Here is a 17,084-nt window from a genome sequence, read left to right on the forward strand (position 1 = left end):
ATCAGTCCTACTGAAAGTATATTGCATTTCTGTCATCTTTAATTAATTCCCATTGCTCCTGCACAAGTATAGTATCATAGCTTCTCCTACCTGGAACTTAGAAATATGTCTCCCTTCTCATGTCTGCAGGTCTAATGTGGCAGGAACTCACACCACCGAAAATACAGATATCAAATTTGTTTCTTTGAACATTCCTCTGCCTGTATCTCTAGTGGTTTCCTTATTGCCATCACAGTAAAGTCCAAATATCTTAGCATGTCATTTTAAGGACTGACACAATCTAGTTCCATCAAGCCTTTTTTTCTGTTACTACCATTCTACATTTCTTTCCCATACTTAAAACTGATTATTCAGTTTGATTTTTTTGAATTATTTATTGATTTTTAAAAAAATATTCAATTCCTCACTTGCATTTTTTCTCTTCTTAGTATACAACTGTCCTCTATACTAATCTTCCCATACACATCTTCTACTACATTAATGTCTTTCTTCAAGGTATGGATTAAATATTAGCACTTGTGTGAATCTTTGCACAGACTAAATCATTCTGTCCTCTATTCTCCAATAGCATTTTTATACTTATATTGTATCCTTTAGACTAAAAAAGATATGTTTGTAACTAAATATATCTTCCTTTTAAGTTGAAATTTCTTTTTTATGGTTTTTATTGGTGGTACCTTATAATCACACATAGTAGTGGGAATCATTGTGACATATTCATACCTGCTCATGATTTTATCACTTTCATTTTCCAGTGTCTCCACTCTGCTCTCCCCTCTCTCCTCCCTATGGTTTCCTTTCTATTTACATGAGCCATCCCCACCACCCCCTCTAGTTTTCTCGAATGAGAGAAAACATTCATCCCCTGACTTATTTCACTTAGCATGATGTCCTACAGTCCTATAAGTTTACCAGCAAGTAATATAATTTTATAGAATGGGAATTTCTTAAATGCTAGAACCATATTTTATCTCTGTATTCCTAACTTTTAACTTGTGCCTCAGTATAATAGGTAGTTGGTGAATGTCTGCTTCAAGGCACATCTACTTCAATTATAAGCTTGCTTTAATGACAGTTACATGTTCTAAGTTTTTGTCTCAAACAGTTTGGTTATCATCCCTTCCAGGAAGTTTTCTCTGATTCCTCCCACCTCTAATGAATTAGGTACTTTCCTCTGAATTTACTTGTTTTATTACTTATCACTCTATATTATAATTATCTGTATAATGCTTATAAAGAAGACATAGACTATCTTTCACACAAGTCTAGATGTTGTGGTGCAGAGTAGGGCTTTATAAATGTTTGTTGAATGATAAAGAGACTAAATGAATGCAATATATAGCTGAAATAGAATTTTTTAAATGTTAGGTGTTTTTAAAATTCTGAATAAATAGCTTCTAGATTTAAAGAATCTTCGAGGTTTCATGACTGAGACCAAGATATTATCTGTTCTCCTCAGCAAATATTAATGGGAATAAAAAGATTATTTATCTCACTTTTTAGAAAAAGCTTTTCCTAACCTGTTAGATGTCTGATAAGAAAATGTGAATAGATTGGGAGTTCCTTATACATAATTAAGTACCTCATTCTTGCAGATACTTCAATAATTCATATTTAAAATATACTTTTTTCAACAAAATTGGCTTTTTAGATACCTCCCTTTAAAGATGATATGGTTGTAGGATTTCATTTTCTAGGATTTTTAAAATTTATTTTTTATTGTAGATGGAGATAATATCTTTATTTATTTTTATGTGGTGCTGAGGATTGAACCCAGCACCCCTTATGTGTGAGGCAAGCACTGTATCGCTGAGCCTGAACCCCAGCCCCAGCTCCTCTTTTTCTAGGATTTTAAGAGATTGTGATATTCTATTTTTTGTGATGACTGAATGAATAATGGGTTATAGAGTCACATAGAGAAAGTAAAAATCATATTGTTAAGAAAAGAGGATATTATTTGATTGAAAACTGAATTTGGAGAAAGAGAATTTGGAGAAGGAAGATAGATGTGGGACAGTAAGATAAAAGGGATGAGAAAAGAAAAAAGGAATAGTCCCTCCCCCATGTCCCTTAACCCTGCTATTTATTAACCTTATGCTTCTCAGGGAGAGATGAATCCTAGACAGAACTAAGGGAGAGGTAAATCCTAGGTAAAACAAAGTAAAGGGTAGATGATAACTTAGCTGACAGAGGATGTAAGGTTGTCATGCTGGTCCTTTGCTTATTCCACTTACCTGTGCATGGTAAAGCATTGTAAAGGAACACGTAGTAGATCTTGTAGATTTGAACCTTTACTTCTTTAAGCCACAAAGTTAAAGGGAAAGTCATGCTGATGATATTTGAAACACAGAAGGAATTCAAGGGAAATTGTCTTTTGGTGTATTGTTTGAAAAGGAAACTTCCTCCTTTAAAATAAGAAGAGGTGGGGCTGGGGTTGTGGCTCAGCCTGGGTTTGATCCTCAGCATTACATAAAAATAAATAAGTGAAATAAAAATATTGTGCCCAACTACAACTAAAAAATAAATATTTTTAAAAAGAAGGGGTCTTGAATTTTTTTAAGAGAGAGAGAGAGAGAGAGAGAGAGAGAGAGAATTTTTTTAATATTTATTTTTTAGTTTTTCGGCGGACACAACATCTTTGTTTGTATGTGGTGCTCAGGATCGAACCCGGGCCGCACACATACCAGGCGAGCGCGCTACCGCTTGAGCCACATCCCCAGCCTGGGTCTTGAATTTTTAAGGTGTTGAATAGCATAAACAAGGAGGAGATCCAGCTCTACAGAACAAAATACTAAGGGAGGATTAGGATTGTGTATAGAACCAAGACTTTTATGAGAAATAATGGTAGAGTCAGAATAGCAAGTTAATGGCTTAAGATAAACACCACTCGTTAATGCATAAGCAAATATATTTCTTATTTACCTTGTCTATTGAAAGAATTGGACTGTCTTAAAGACAAGAGGAAAAATATCATCATTCTGGGCATTAATACTTGAGTATGGCTTGACTCGGTGGTACATGCCTGTAATCCCAAGAGCTGGGAGGCTGAGTCAGAAGGATTGCGAGTTCAAAGCCAGTCTCAGCAATGGTGAGGCACTTAGCACCTCAGTGAGACCCTGTCTCTACATAAATACAAAATAGGGCTGGGGATGTGGTTCAGTGGTCAAGTGCCCCTGAGTTCAATCCCCAGTACCAAAAAAAAAAATATTTAAAAGGATTGGGAATGTATAAAACACCCCTGGGTTCAATCCCTAGTACAAAGAAAGAAAGAAAATGCTTTTACTTTTACCTGCCAAATATAGGTTAGTATGAACTTTTTGAGAAACAGCTTACTTTGATTCTGATTTTTCCAGGTGTGCCTATTTCCTTATTTATTGAGCTCTTAGTTGTGTACTATAGGCTAAGGGTAAAACAAAGATACCTGTCTTCCTTGAGTTTATAAGTGTCCTTCATTTTTTATCAGTCTCCAACCTTTGGTTTACAGGTTTTATACCAAGTTTAGAAATTTTTATGAGCCTAAAAATAAAAAATATTAAGCATTACTCTAGTAAAGGTGACTTCTTATTTGATAAAACTTTTATAAAACTAATGTCCTACTGTGATCATATAACTTTAAAATTTGATATGCTAAAGTCAATATGTATCTAATCAGGACTTTTCTTAAATAGCAAAGCACCGATGTTCATATGGTTAGTGACAGTGATGGAGATGACTTTGAAGATGCTACAGAATTTGGGGTGGATGATGGAGAAGTATTCGGCATGGCGTCATCTGCCCTGAGAAAATCTCCAATGAGTGAGTATTAATAGCTCTTTGGGGCCAACATCATAATCTCCCTTTTAATATACAAACTTAAAAGTAACAATGAACTGAAAATGAAAATCCTTTTACTGATCCTTAGGTTTGGAGAGAGAAAATAAAATGAGTGGTAATTCTTCATTAGAATCAGAGCCTTTCAGTTTTATTAAGCCTAGAAATTCTCCACACATTAGTAAAAATTACCCAAAAAAAGGATTGTAACTTATTTCATATGTATAGTTCTGACTCTCTCTTTACTTGAAACCTAGAGATTGATTAAGAGGCATTTGTAATTTCTGTGACTGGTACTTGTTCCCCACATCTGTCAGAGATATCAGTGTGAAGACTAGTAATACTACTTTTTCATTTGCCGGTACCCATCTTTGGAAGGAAAAACAAAAGTAAAGTAAATGTACCATCTTTCTAATTTGCACTTGTGAAATGCATACTATAGAAAAAAAGAAATGCTTTATGCAAAATGATCATTAAAGTAAATTCATAAATGGCCCATTTGCTCCATGAAATTAGGGACATTCTGTGGGCATAAATACATGTAGTATTTACATAAAATTAACAATTTTCAAACCTCATTGTTTGAATGGGGTATTTAAAACAACTTCATATTTTTCATATAATTTAATCACAAATGTCTATTTCAAGAAAACATTGAAATCCTAATTGACAACTGGCACATACTTTAGATGCTTAACAGGATTGTATCTTTTAATTTCCAAAATTTATGAGCTTGAAATTTTTTAAAGGTTCTTTTTGATTCTGGTTTGATGAAATCTTATAATGTTTATAGAGTTAAAATGTTCCCTCAGATATATCGCAAAAGCTAAAACTTAATTTTATTTCCTCTTTATTGATTAAATATATTTCTTATATGTGGGATTAGATGTTATGTGGTTTGTTTTTTGTGTCTATTTGTTTTGTTTTTTTTTTTTTTGTTTTTTGTTTTTTCTTTTGTTTGTTTTTTAGTGCCAGAAAACGCAGAAAATGAAGGAGATGCCTTATTACAATTTACAGCAGAGTTTTCTTCAAGGTAGGGTTAGGACATTAACTATATAAAATTAATGTTCTTTTATGCTACTGTGGTTTTCTTTTAGGCCAATTTTAATCATAAATTGTTTAAAATTTCTCCTCAAAGGATATATTTATTAATTTATGTAGTGCTGATAGAGAAACACATTGTTTAGTGTGAGATAACTAATACATCATTTATGCCACTTCACTATATCTTTATAGAAGTTTAAGAAATTGATCACTAATTTTAATATATTTATTATATTCCCCCAAAGGAATACCATACAAGATATGATTTTTAGTATATACTAGAATAGACAGACCCACCCACACACAAAAAAAAAATCTGTAAAATAATGTTAAGTAAAAGGATAATTTAAAATTTTTAAATGGAAGTGAATTTTTTTCTTTTGATTTTTATTTTGGAGTTCTTTACCATTTCTTTTTTTAAAACTCTAATATAATGTTTTACGTACCTGGGGGAGTGCTGAGGTATTAAAATATAAAGAGGATTACTATTTAACCTTCAATTTGATGTAAAGTATATTTTTCTTCCGTGTTATTTTTCTGATGAAATATATTGGCAGTATAAGAAACCATTTCCCCTTTCGCATTGGAATTTTCAAATAAGTGAACTAAAGTGGGAACTTAAAACTAACATAATAGTATAATCTTATAAAAGTGAGTAACCAAGAATTTGCTCCTTATTATTGAGCAAATTCTTGGTTACTCATAACTTTCTTTTTCCTTTCCTTCTTTCTTTCTTTTCTTTTTTTTTTTTTTTTTTTTTTTTTTTGGTACTGGGAATTGACTCCAGGGGTGCTGTACCCCTCAGCTACATCCCCCCAGTCCTTTTCATTTCTGTTTTGAGACAGAATCTAGCTAATTTATTGAGACTGGCCTCAAACTTGTGATACTTATGCCTCAGCCTCCTGATCTGCTGGGCTTACCAGTGTGTACCACCACACCCAGCTCATAGCACTTTGGAAATTCACTTGCTAGATAGTGTTCTAATATAAGTATAGACCAGGAAGAATTGAAAAAAGTAATGAAGCTCACTTCCAAACTTTTAAAAACATAGTTTAATATTTGGTCTGCACTAGACATTAGCCCAACTTTACCTAGCCCATTGATTAGACTTGAGAATTTTGAAATGAATTTGAAATGTATATTAACTAAAAGACTTAATTTTTCCTCTAGATATGGTGACTGCCATCCTGTATTTTTTATTGGCTCATTAGAAGCTGCTTTTCAAGAGGCCTTCTATGTGAAAGCCCGAGATGTAAGTGCAATCTTGCCTTTTCTGTTTAAAAAATACAACCCACATGTTTACCACTAGGTCTGAGGCAATGCATAATGTTTTCTATTTTTGTTTTGAGGTTGAAGTCTTGATTTTGCTTCTGGTTCATCAATGGACTTAATCTTCACCAAGATGCCTATTTCAGAGGGAGGATTAGTGTAATAGAGTACTGCTGGTCTTTATAGAAGACATGTCAAATTCTGTATTAGGGTTTTTTGTTTTGTTTTGTTTTGTTTTGTTTTGTTTTTTTTATAGGGGGAAAGCAAACATACTGACAAGGGACCTGGCTATAATTTAGTATTCTTTTTAGTTACATGAATGAGAAGTTCTTGATACAGGATTTGCCCATAAGTCTTTTCTCAAAATTATTATTTCGTGTAATAATTATCTGTGAGGCCTGTTTTCCCAGACTCCTAGTGAGTGTCTGAAACCTTGGATAGTATGAAACCACACACACACACACACACACACACAAAGAGGTTGAGCATCACTATTCCAACAATCTAAAATCCAAAATGGAGTGTTTCAGATTTTAGATTTTTGGATTAGATATTCTCAACCAGTGAAGTCTATCTAAATTTCCAAATCTGAAAAACTCCAAAATATAAAACACTTCTGGTCCTAAGCATTTTGGATAAGAGATACTCTGGGCTGGGTGTTGTGTTCTGGGGAAGGTGTTATAATTAAAGAAGGCAAAGAATTTTGAAAATAGAGTTTAATTGTGCCTCTGAGTCCTGTGTATGCTAATTTATATTAAATTCTGATATAAAGAAAATTCGTTTTAAAACAAATATTTTTAAGATTCAATTCCAAAATGATAATTAGTAATCAAAGCTAGAGGTATGTCTGACAGATAAGGAAGTAAATTAAGAAGCAAATTGTTCTTTACCCTTAAAGGTGAAGTACCCCTTAACAATTAAATCTATGTAAGTAGCTATTATTTTTAAGGAAATGCATCATTCTGTTTATATATTTATGGTTTCATAAATGTAGGTTTATGGAAAATACTACAAAGCAAATAGAATGTTTTCTAACATCTTTTAATGATTAACTTTCTAATACATACTCTACATTTTTTATGTTAAGTTTGAGTGAATATGTTTGTGAGTATTTTAATAAAATTGAGTCATTACAACCCTTTTATAATAAGTTTTTACTTTTTAATATTATACAACCATTTCTTCTATATTATTTATGGTATTTTAACTTTTTACTATTAAACAATTCAATATAGGAGGCAGTAGAAGTAATAATACAGTAAAAATTCATCTAGATTTATTAATAATGAAATTTTTTGCCATATGTGCTTTTTTCATATATAGGCATCCCAAACTCTGAATGCTTTGAAAAGTTTGCTATAATCTGACAAAACAACAGCATTTGTAAATTAATTATTTACATTTGGATTTATAATTTTGATGAATATTTTTAGATGACTTTTTATTTTAATTCTTCGGTGATGAAAAATGGCAAATGTTGACTTCAGCATTAAGTAAATTTTGCAGATGTAGCTTCGTAGTAGAGTGTATTCTTAACATGCCTGAGAACCTGCATTTATCCCCAGCACCACACACTCACAAAATTACTACTTAAAATTCATACAAACAAATGGAAAATAAATACAAATAATTAAAACAAAAGTTTTAAAGTTATTAAAACCAAAACCACATAAAAACATTTAGTAATCTCATATTCATTATTTTTGACTGAACCTTTTGAAAGTACATTATAAGCATCACACTTTACCTCTGAAAACTTCAGCATGTATTTTACAAAAGTCGTGATACTCACACTTAATCACATGAAAAAAATTACCAATTATTCTTTAATATCCAATACATATTCAAACTTCAGTAGTTGTCCCCAGAATATAGATAGTTTTTGGTGGTTTTTTGAGCCATACTCTTCTGAACGATCATAAATTTTATTTGAATGTGAGATTTCCTAAGTCTGTTTTAAGCAAGCACCAGCTCTCCCTTTTTTTCCATGACATTTGCTTTGTGAAGAAATCAGGCCAGATGACTTGTAGATTGTTCCAAATTCTGGATTTGTGTGATTGTTTCCTTATGAAATTATTTACCTTGTTCCTCATCTGTATTTCCTGAAAAAAAAATTGATATTAGGTCTAAAAACTTTTTTAGATTCAGGTATTCACTTTTTATAAGAATGCTTTGTAAGTAATGCTAAATATTATAACACAGATTTTAATGATTGTGGAATCTTTCATTGTATGGCCATGCTATTATATTTATTTACACTGTTGGTCATAAACATATTTGAGTATCTAATTATAGATTTAAATAGTCTATTTTTCAACTCATTCCTCAATAAAAGTGTATTTGGATATATTTGTTTCTGCTTTCAAGCAAGATTGCTAAGCAAATGTTAGGGCCTTTCATAATTTAAACATTAGATATTTGCAAAATCCTATTTCAAATGCTTTTTAAGATATACTATGTATACTTCACATATTATAGTTTTAAATGAAGATATTTAAATATACAGTATATTATAAACAAAAGAACTTTCACTAAGTATCTTGTACAGTAAATTGGCATTTAGATTTATTCTCACTGATAATCCCCAAAGGAGCATAAGCTCTTATTTATTAAATCCTGGGTATTTCTAATGAAACAATTGATAGTTTGGTTTTTATTAGTGTCTAGGTGTTTTAGAAAATGAAAGTCATTGGCTTATATAATTAAATGTTTTGCTTCATATTAAATTCCTACCAAAATTCACTAACCTGTCTGGTTTGCTAACATGTCTCTATTTTTCTCCCCTTGTTCAGGGTTTTTTCCTTTCTCATTTCTCATTTTCAAGTTAGAGAACAGTTTATGCATAGTTCATTACATTTTCTCTAAATTAAGTAAAATGTAACCCTATGATGGATAAACAATCTAAAATTAAATCTAAGCTGGTACATTTAATATAGCCATCAAAATATATTGTACATATCCCTTTTTAGTTGTATGAGTACAGTATAATAATAATAATGCTGTGATTTCTATGAGGCTCTGTGGTTTATAAAACATTTCATATATGTGTTATATATGTGTACTTATATATAAGTATATATATGATTATTATATATATATAATATATATATTACACATATATATATGATTATTTGAAACCTATTACAAACCTGTGAGATAGGGACATTTAGTACCCATAGTCTCATTTTAGAGATGAGGAAACTCTGAAAATCTACATGACTTACTCAGACATGTCAACAGTAAGTAGTAGAGGCCAAATCTGAGCTCATACGTTCTAGGATAGGTAAGTATGGTCTACTCTGTGATAATATTTCAGTTTTGACTGTACCCACTATACTTTATAATTCAGTTATCAAACTTCATCTCTACTTTTCATATTTCACCTTTGAGAATTAAGACAAATCTTATTCAATATTATTTTTAAAATATTCTGAATGAACCATTTTTAAGAAAACAGTTTACTGGTGTTCAAACATTCTAAGGCAAGTGTGACTGATACTGTGGCACTCTTACTAAATTTCTTTCCTCTTAAATATCACATGTTTAATTTAAACTGTGGGAGGCACATTAATTTTACCAGGGGAACAGATGAGTCTCGAGTACCGATTTCTTCACTGAAAGTGAGAAATTGAGTTCCAAGAGTAAATAAAAACAAGATTGAAGGTTTAAATCCTCTGCTAGGCTTTTTGAACTTATATACTCATTAAATGTTTATTGGAGTGGTGGGATTACAAAGGATTTGGGGAGCTTCATCAACTGGTATATAGTTAATCACTAAGTAAAACACTACATTTGATAAAGTGTTTCTCACGATGCCACATTCAATCCATCTTAATGAAAACTGCTTCACAGTGATTTCATTTGAGAGTACTTGTTGGTGAGAGTGTTCATAATTTTCTTCCTTTTTCTTGAGGAATTTGCAGTACTGTCCAAAGCAAAGCTCCAACTTCAGCAAAGCAGATGTTCTCAAGTTCTGTGTTTGTTATCATGACAAAGTTTTGACTTCTGGTAACAGGTTGATCAACTTTATGATTTCCTTCCTTGCTCTTAACTATGAAGGATGCTCATCCAGTTGAAAGTTGTAAATATTTATCACATGCCCCCTAAGGATCTGGGATATCAACATTTCCTGCCCTCTATAATCTAGCAGAGAGAAGACAATATAAAACATATCCATATAATATAATTTGCTATAAGGGGTACCTCATCTACCATAGACATTCTGGCAGCAGGGGAGTGATTTCTAGAGGAGATAACAATGATATGAATCCTAAAAGATTAAAAAAAAAACTTAGGCAAGTAACAGAATTCTGTAAAAATTTAAAATAAGTTCAATGAAAGATTAAAATGAGGGAAATAAAAATCAGTTTGTTATTACTGGAGCAAAAATAAATAAATAAAACCCAGTTGCTTTGCACGGAATGGAGCTGGGAAAATCACTGAGGGCCACTCATGGAGGGGACTATGATTCTCTACACTATCTTGTAGTGTATCTTTAGATAAGTGAGAACCAGTGTTATCCTCCTTAATTAAGTTTGAAAAAGAGTTACCACTGGCCATAACATGATTCCCTAGGAATTTCCAAAGAAGATTCTGTTTCTCTTGATAGGCTCTGTTCCTCTCATGCCTTTACCCCTGATGAATTTTCTTCTTCTACACAACAAAAAGTACCCTGGAGAATAATTAAACATTTATACTAACTAAAAATCAAGAGCAATAAAAATCCCAGTGCCAGGGCTTATCTTCCATATGAAGATTCTTTCTTTCCCAGGCATCCCTTTGGGATACTGAGCTTTGATATCAGTTATCCTGTTAGAATCCCTAGGTCTGACTTCAGGCTCAATACTTTTTCTAAATATCGTACATAAGTTAAAGAGTACTCAGATCTTGATTTCTACTTGATAGCTCCATGACCCCAAATAAGTCATGAGCCTACTTCTAATCTGGGGAGAGGGGAAACAAGGAGTTGATGAGAATATCTACTTCATATGATTAAGGATTAAATGATGCTATCCATAATTAATATCATTAATTATGGATAGTATCAGCACTGTGGCTAAGATAGAAGGTGCTATTTAGCAATTTTAAACGAATAACAAAAAGACTGGTTTTCTTATTCAGTTTATGAACTAGCTCTAAGGACAGTTCCAGAAAGGAATTTTTTGAGAACCCCTATAAGCATTTCCATCACTATAATGCGTACTTCATTTTAATAGTGCTAATTATTTATTGTTTTAATATATATATGTGTATGTACATAATATATATTATAATAATTAAATATGTATTAAGATATATATTTTTTATATTAGCCAATTTAAAGTAGTGATATTTATACTGCCTTAGGTTAGGTTGAAAGAAATCTAGCTTTTAGCTTTTATCAAAGTCTTTTAAGAAAAATAAGTACTACATAAATCTGAGTCCACATCTCTAGTTGTTGAGTTTCTAGCATCCTATCATCCAGAAGACCAAGCAAATAAACTTCTCTATGCTTTGGAAAATATACCCAATCAACTCTTTGTCTGTGGTACCTTTTAAATTTAAATTCTTTAAATGCAGGATAATTTCTTTTTTTACAGTAATTTTGTTATGTCAGCTAGTACAGGATCTTTTGCACATGTGTAAGACAAGACCTATGATGCTAATATTTTTTTTTAGAAAAATACACAAATAATGTTTTTGTGGGTGAAAAAAATAACACAAATGCACTTGAAGTATAATATGAAACTTAACCACATAATTCCAAACTTGAAAGTAAACCCTATTAAATGTGTTTTTTTAAGTGATTTTTAAAAAAGAAATCAGTAAACATGTATGTCAGTTGGAAAACCAACATAAGTACAGCTACACCAAATATGCTGTTGTATACTTACATGTTTCCATGAAACAATATATTATTAGCACCATTTAGAATGTATCATTAATTCTTTAATTTAGTCATAAGGTCTTAAAACTATAAAAAATTTTTAATGACCTCATTAAAATCATGCTATAAAGCATTATAAATTAGTCAAAAATTTATTAGTTTTAATATGTGCTGCCATTTGAAACTTTCTTCCATATTTACTGCTATTCATGTCATCTTTTAAAAATGGTATTGGTAAATTTAGGAAAATATCAAAAGAAATTTTCCTCATGGATTTTATCCATATTTGCATCATTTCTCCCAAAGGGCCATCCTGGTCCTAGAAAATTTTGTTGTTGTTGTGTGTGTGTATGTGATTTATGGTACTAGGGATTAAGCCTAGGGCCTTCCCCATGCAAATCAAGTGCTCTACCACTGAACTACATCCCAAGCCCTAGAAAGTATTTTTTATTCATATTACCTATTTAAAAAGGATGTAAAGCAAAATTAGATCTCTAAGTATTTCATAGGTAAGTTCAAGAAATCTGCTCCAAATCTAATCTTAAACATTCTCTCTTAAAAGTAAGGGGCATGATAGAGAATTATTAGGTCTGAATTCTGACTCCTTCCCATTTACTAGTTGCTACTAAATAAGTGTGTACTGTTAACCAGGTTATTCTACCTCCCTGAGCATTAATTTCTATATTTAAGACTTTGAAGTATAATACTTACTTCACAATGTTGTTTAACAAAAAATTAATGCTTACTGTGTAAAACATCTTTGTAATGTATGTAAAATTTATTTGAGATAGTTTGCTTACAATAATGGACATTGGACAAATCTGGATTTGAAACTAAGCCTTAATACCAATTTGCTTTTTAAGTCTCCTCTTTGTTTTCTCTGAAATGGGGCTAAAATGAATCCTCACATAGATAAGTTATTCAAATATGCATGTTAGAGAAGATGAATAGGCCTATTTACTAGAATATAGGATATAGGTAGGAAAACAATACATGATAGGGCAAGAGAAAAGTATGGGAAAGGGAATTATCACAGAAATCTATGAATGCCAGCTAAATACAGTTTGTTGTTTTTGTTAGGCATTGGTTAGCTTTTGAAAGATTTTGAAGAGGATTATATTGTCAGGGCTATAATATACAAAAGGAATAGTGATATGGTAGCAGTTGGCAAGATGGATTGGATAAAGTGACAGACTGATCTGGTGCATATTTGTATATAGCTGCACATATACAATGCATATATATTGCATATATATTGTATGTTGAGCAATTATTAGAAAATCGTAGGACATCATAGTTCACAAACTTTGTGGCTCTAAATTTCACAACCTATTCTTCTTTGTACCTTTTCATACACATGTATCTTCTATTATTCTATTTCTTTCCCACTCTATTTGAAGTGTTTAACAAAATGAAAAGAATAACATTGTTGAAAATTCATACCAGAAAGAGCTAATTACTCTTGAAGAACTCCAAAAATCAATAAGAAAAAGGCTCTTACAGCATCGACTAGCAACATAAGTACGTATTTCACAGAAAAGGAAATAAAAATGGCTCAATACAAAAATATGATTCATATATCATAATATAATGCAGATTAAAACCATATTAATATGTAATTTCACCTATCAAAATACCTGAAATGTTTCTACACATATGCTTATGCAAATAAGAAAGAAGATAAATGTAAGGATATCTATGGTAGCATTGTTTAAATAGCAAAAACAGGATGTCCATTAGTAAAAGACTGATTAAATAAATAATGGCATATTCAAACAGTGGAATACCATGTGGCCATTAAAAATAATTATGGGGCTGGGAACATATCTCATTTGGTAGAGTGCTTGCTTCATGTGCACAAGGCCCTGAGTTCAATCCCCAGCACCACACAAAAAAAGTTACCTCATAGATATTAATGAAGAATATATATATGTATGTATGATCAAGATCTATTAAGTGAAAAATTTGAGGTACATAATAGCATATACGACATGGTTTATATTATAAAAATCACTTGTGTTAGGTAGGTAGGTAGATAAATAGATGACAAAAAATATCTACACAAATCGTATACTATGACTTCAATCACAATGTTGAGTCTCAGATTTATATACTTTGGTACACATGGCACTTCACATACTTGCACACTTGACGATTACACTATTCCAAACACATAGGCCATCTTCTCTGGATTAATTGGGCTAGACTATATTAACAATAAAGATGCCTCCTTCTCCATTACATGAAGATAAGACTAGAGTCACCTCAAGCAGTAAGCTCCATGCTTTTCTTTTGTGTTTATCCAGTCTGAATCCTCGTTGACCTTCTGACAATAAGTCTTAATAACTAGAAGTACAAGATGGAGCTTTTTCAATATCTGTCAGTTCATTTGCCTCAAGCCAAAGTTAATCCCCATTGGTATATAACTTAGGGCCCGCTGGTATAATGTGAGAATCTTCCTGTTGGGACAAAAACTAATCCATAAATGCATGTCTTTTTCTTCTTATTTTCTGAATTAACGATATAGTTCCATAGACTATCATTTTATATATAATTATGGATTTCTTACAGCTATTATTAATAAAAGGGGTTTGATTTTTTAACAGAAAAATAAAATGTAATAATGGCTCAAGCAAAATAAAAGTTAATTTCTCTTTCTTTTATGAAATTCTGAGATCATCTGTCCAGGCCTAGTATGGTACCTCAAAGAGTCAGAAACTCAGTGTACTTTCATGTTGCTTTAATGGCAAGGTTTGGATGATGTCATGATTCAGGATGGGTATTAGAACTCCAACAAACACTTCTGTTTAAATTGTCCAGAACTTAGTTACAGAACCACAGTTCATTAACAAGAGTCCAGGAAATATAGTTTTTAGTTGTCAGCCACTAATCTAACTAAAAAGATGAATAAGAAAAAATTAATATCTGCCCATTGGTTCTTCACTCTTTAAAAATTACTAGTTGGGTGTTCTTTGGACAGACTGGGAGATTGCCACTCAACCTTTCCGCACTATTAACTAAATTCAGAATTCATCTTAAGTCCCAGAGAAATCTGTTACTGTGTCCCTAGTTTTAAAATTCAGCTCAAGTATCAATTTTACTCATGACCACTGATTTGCTATCCTTACCCACTCACCATTCCCATGTAGGCTGAGTGTTGTGTATATGTGTATATATATATATATATATATATATATATTTTTTTTTTTAAAGAGAGTGAGAGAGAGAGAGAGAGAGAGAGAATTTTTTAATATTTATTTTTTAGTTTTCAGCGGACACAACATCTTTGTACGTGGTGCTGAGGATCGAACCCAGGCCGCACACATGCCAGGCGAGCGCGCTACCGCTTGAGCCACATCCCCAGCCCAGTGTTGTATATTTTTGACCTCCAGAACTGCATGGCACCCAAGCACAGAAAATTGAAGTAATTTTTCCAAGGTCCACAGAGCTAAGAGGTGGTAAAGTAGGAATTTTGAATCCAGTGTGGCTGCCTCTATCCTTACCATATTATTATGTCATGATTAAATATTTAGCTGGACCTGTGAACATCCATAGCAGTATAGAAGTAAGGGGTATACTAGAATGATTCAAATTAGATCCTGGATTTAGTAAATAAAACAGCTACCCATGTTGGGTTTCTTAGTAGTTTCTTTGGCACATGTGTGTTTAGTTTGGAACAGTGTTTAAAATAAATCAGTGAGATAGTGATATAAATCACTAATCTCTTTCCCAAAGTCTATTTGCCCCACCTTAATTAAGTATTTTGGGGAAAATTTGAATATGAACTCTATATTAGATGATATTAGTGCAGTAATATTAAATGTCTTTGGTGTGATAAAGATACAGTGGTTATATCTCAAGAGACAGATACTGAAATATTTTTGGTGTTATCTGCAACTTTCAAATAATTCAACGAAAGAAGTATAAAAAGAATGATAAAATGAATATGGGCAAATGTTAATAATTGATACATCTAGATAAAGAATAAATGGGTGTTTATTAGAACCAGTATATCACTTTTTATGTAAATAAACCATCCCCAAACTTAAAAAACAAAAGACTGATAATAGTAATGATTCTGATTATTATGGTAATGATAATGATGAAGGAAAAGATCAGAAGTGGGAAAAAGAAATAAAGTCAAGTTCCAACATACACAAAGTACATAATTTTATACCTTAATTCTTTTTTTTAAATTGAAGTTGGACACAATATCCTTATTTTGTTTATTTATTTTTATGTGATGCTGAGGATCGAACCCAGGGCCTCGCACATGCTGGGTGAGCACTCTACCGCTGAGCCGCAACTCCAGCCCTATACCTTAATTCTTACACTGAAAAAATCTCTGAACTACCATTTCTAGAAATTATTTGTGATATCATATTAAAATAATTGAACACACAGATTATGGATATTTTGTCACTCAAACACTTCCATTTTAGTCCTTCACTGTTTCCTGAGTGTTCTGTGACTGGCTCATTTTGAGACATAGCTACTTTCTTTCAGTTCTAGTGTTCTTTGGTTCTATGATATTGTTTAAATACAATAGCCAATGCAGCTCAAGGCCAAGTTACATTGGTTGCTGTCAGCTGGGCATTTCCTAAACATCAACTTAGTACCTTAGCTTCTAGATTGGAATGTGAAGATTAGTGAGCCACTGACGACACAATGAGCATCCCAGATACTATTGCCAGTAGGAGCTGCTTAATCTTTAATACATTTTCATGACTATGATTTCTTTCAGAATTGCTTTCAAACCCCTTTATTTTGCATGGATAGTCCCGGAATCTTCATCCTAACATACTTTTTATTCAGTACCTGCTGTGGAGCCCTGCATAATAAATAGATGCTTAACCTACTTTGTGCACAATCTTTACGACCCTTCTTACCCCATGATCATACAACTGGTAAATGGCAGAACTCATTTTAGAACAGAGCTTTCTATTATTTTAAAGCTTGGAGACCATTCTTTATACTATGTTACCAAAACCTAGATCACAAAATGGACATATGAGAATAGTGAAGCTGAGTTGTTTGCCTTTATGATCTACCAGAGTTAGACCCTCTGCCAAATTAGAAAATACAAATAAAATAT

The 17,084-nt window shown here is 32.0% G+C and overlaps 1 protein-coding gene across 1 annotated transcript in view; it reads left to right on the plus strand.

Annotated features, from left to right (window-relative positions):
* Positions 1-17,084, plus strand: part of Faf1 (Fas associated factor 1) — a 396,527-nt gene that overhangs the window by 275,981 nt on the left and 103,462 nt on the right. The window contains exons 10-12 of the mRNA XM_076860444.2: positions 3,669-3,795; positions 4,780-4,843; positions 6,025-6,106. Coding sequence (XP_076716559.1) covers positions 3,669-3,795; positions 4,780-4,843; positions 6,025-6,106 — 273 coding nt within the window. The remainder of the gene's footprint in view (positions 1-3,668; positions 3,796-4,779; positions 4,844-6,024; positions 6,107-17,084) is intronic.

This window comes from Callospermophilus lateralis, chromosome 7 (assembly GCF_048772815.1).
Source record: "Callospermophilus lateralis isolate mCalLat2 chromosome 7, mCalLat2.hap1, whole genome shotgun sequence".
In the NCBI taxonomy this organism is placed as follows: Eukaryota; Metazoa; Chordata; class Mammalia; order Rodentia; family Sciuridae; genus Callospermophilus; species Callospermophilus lateralis.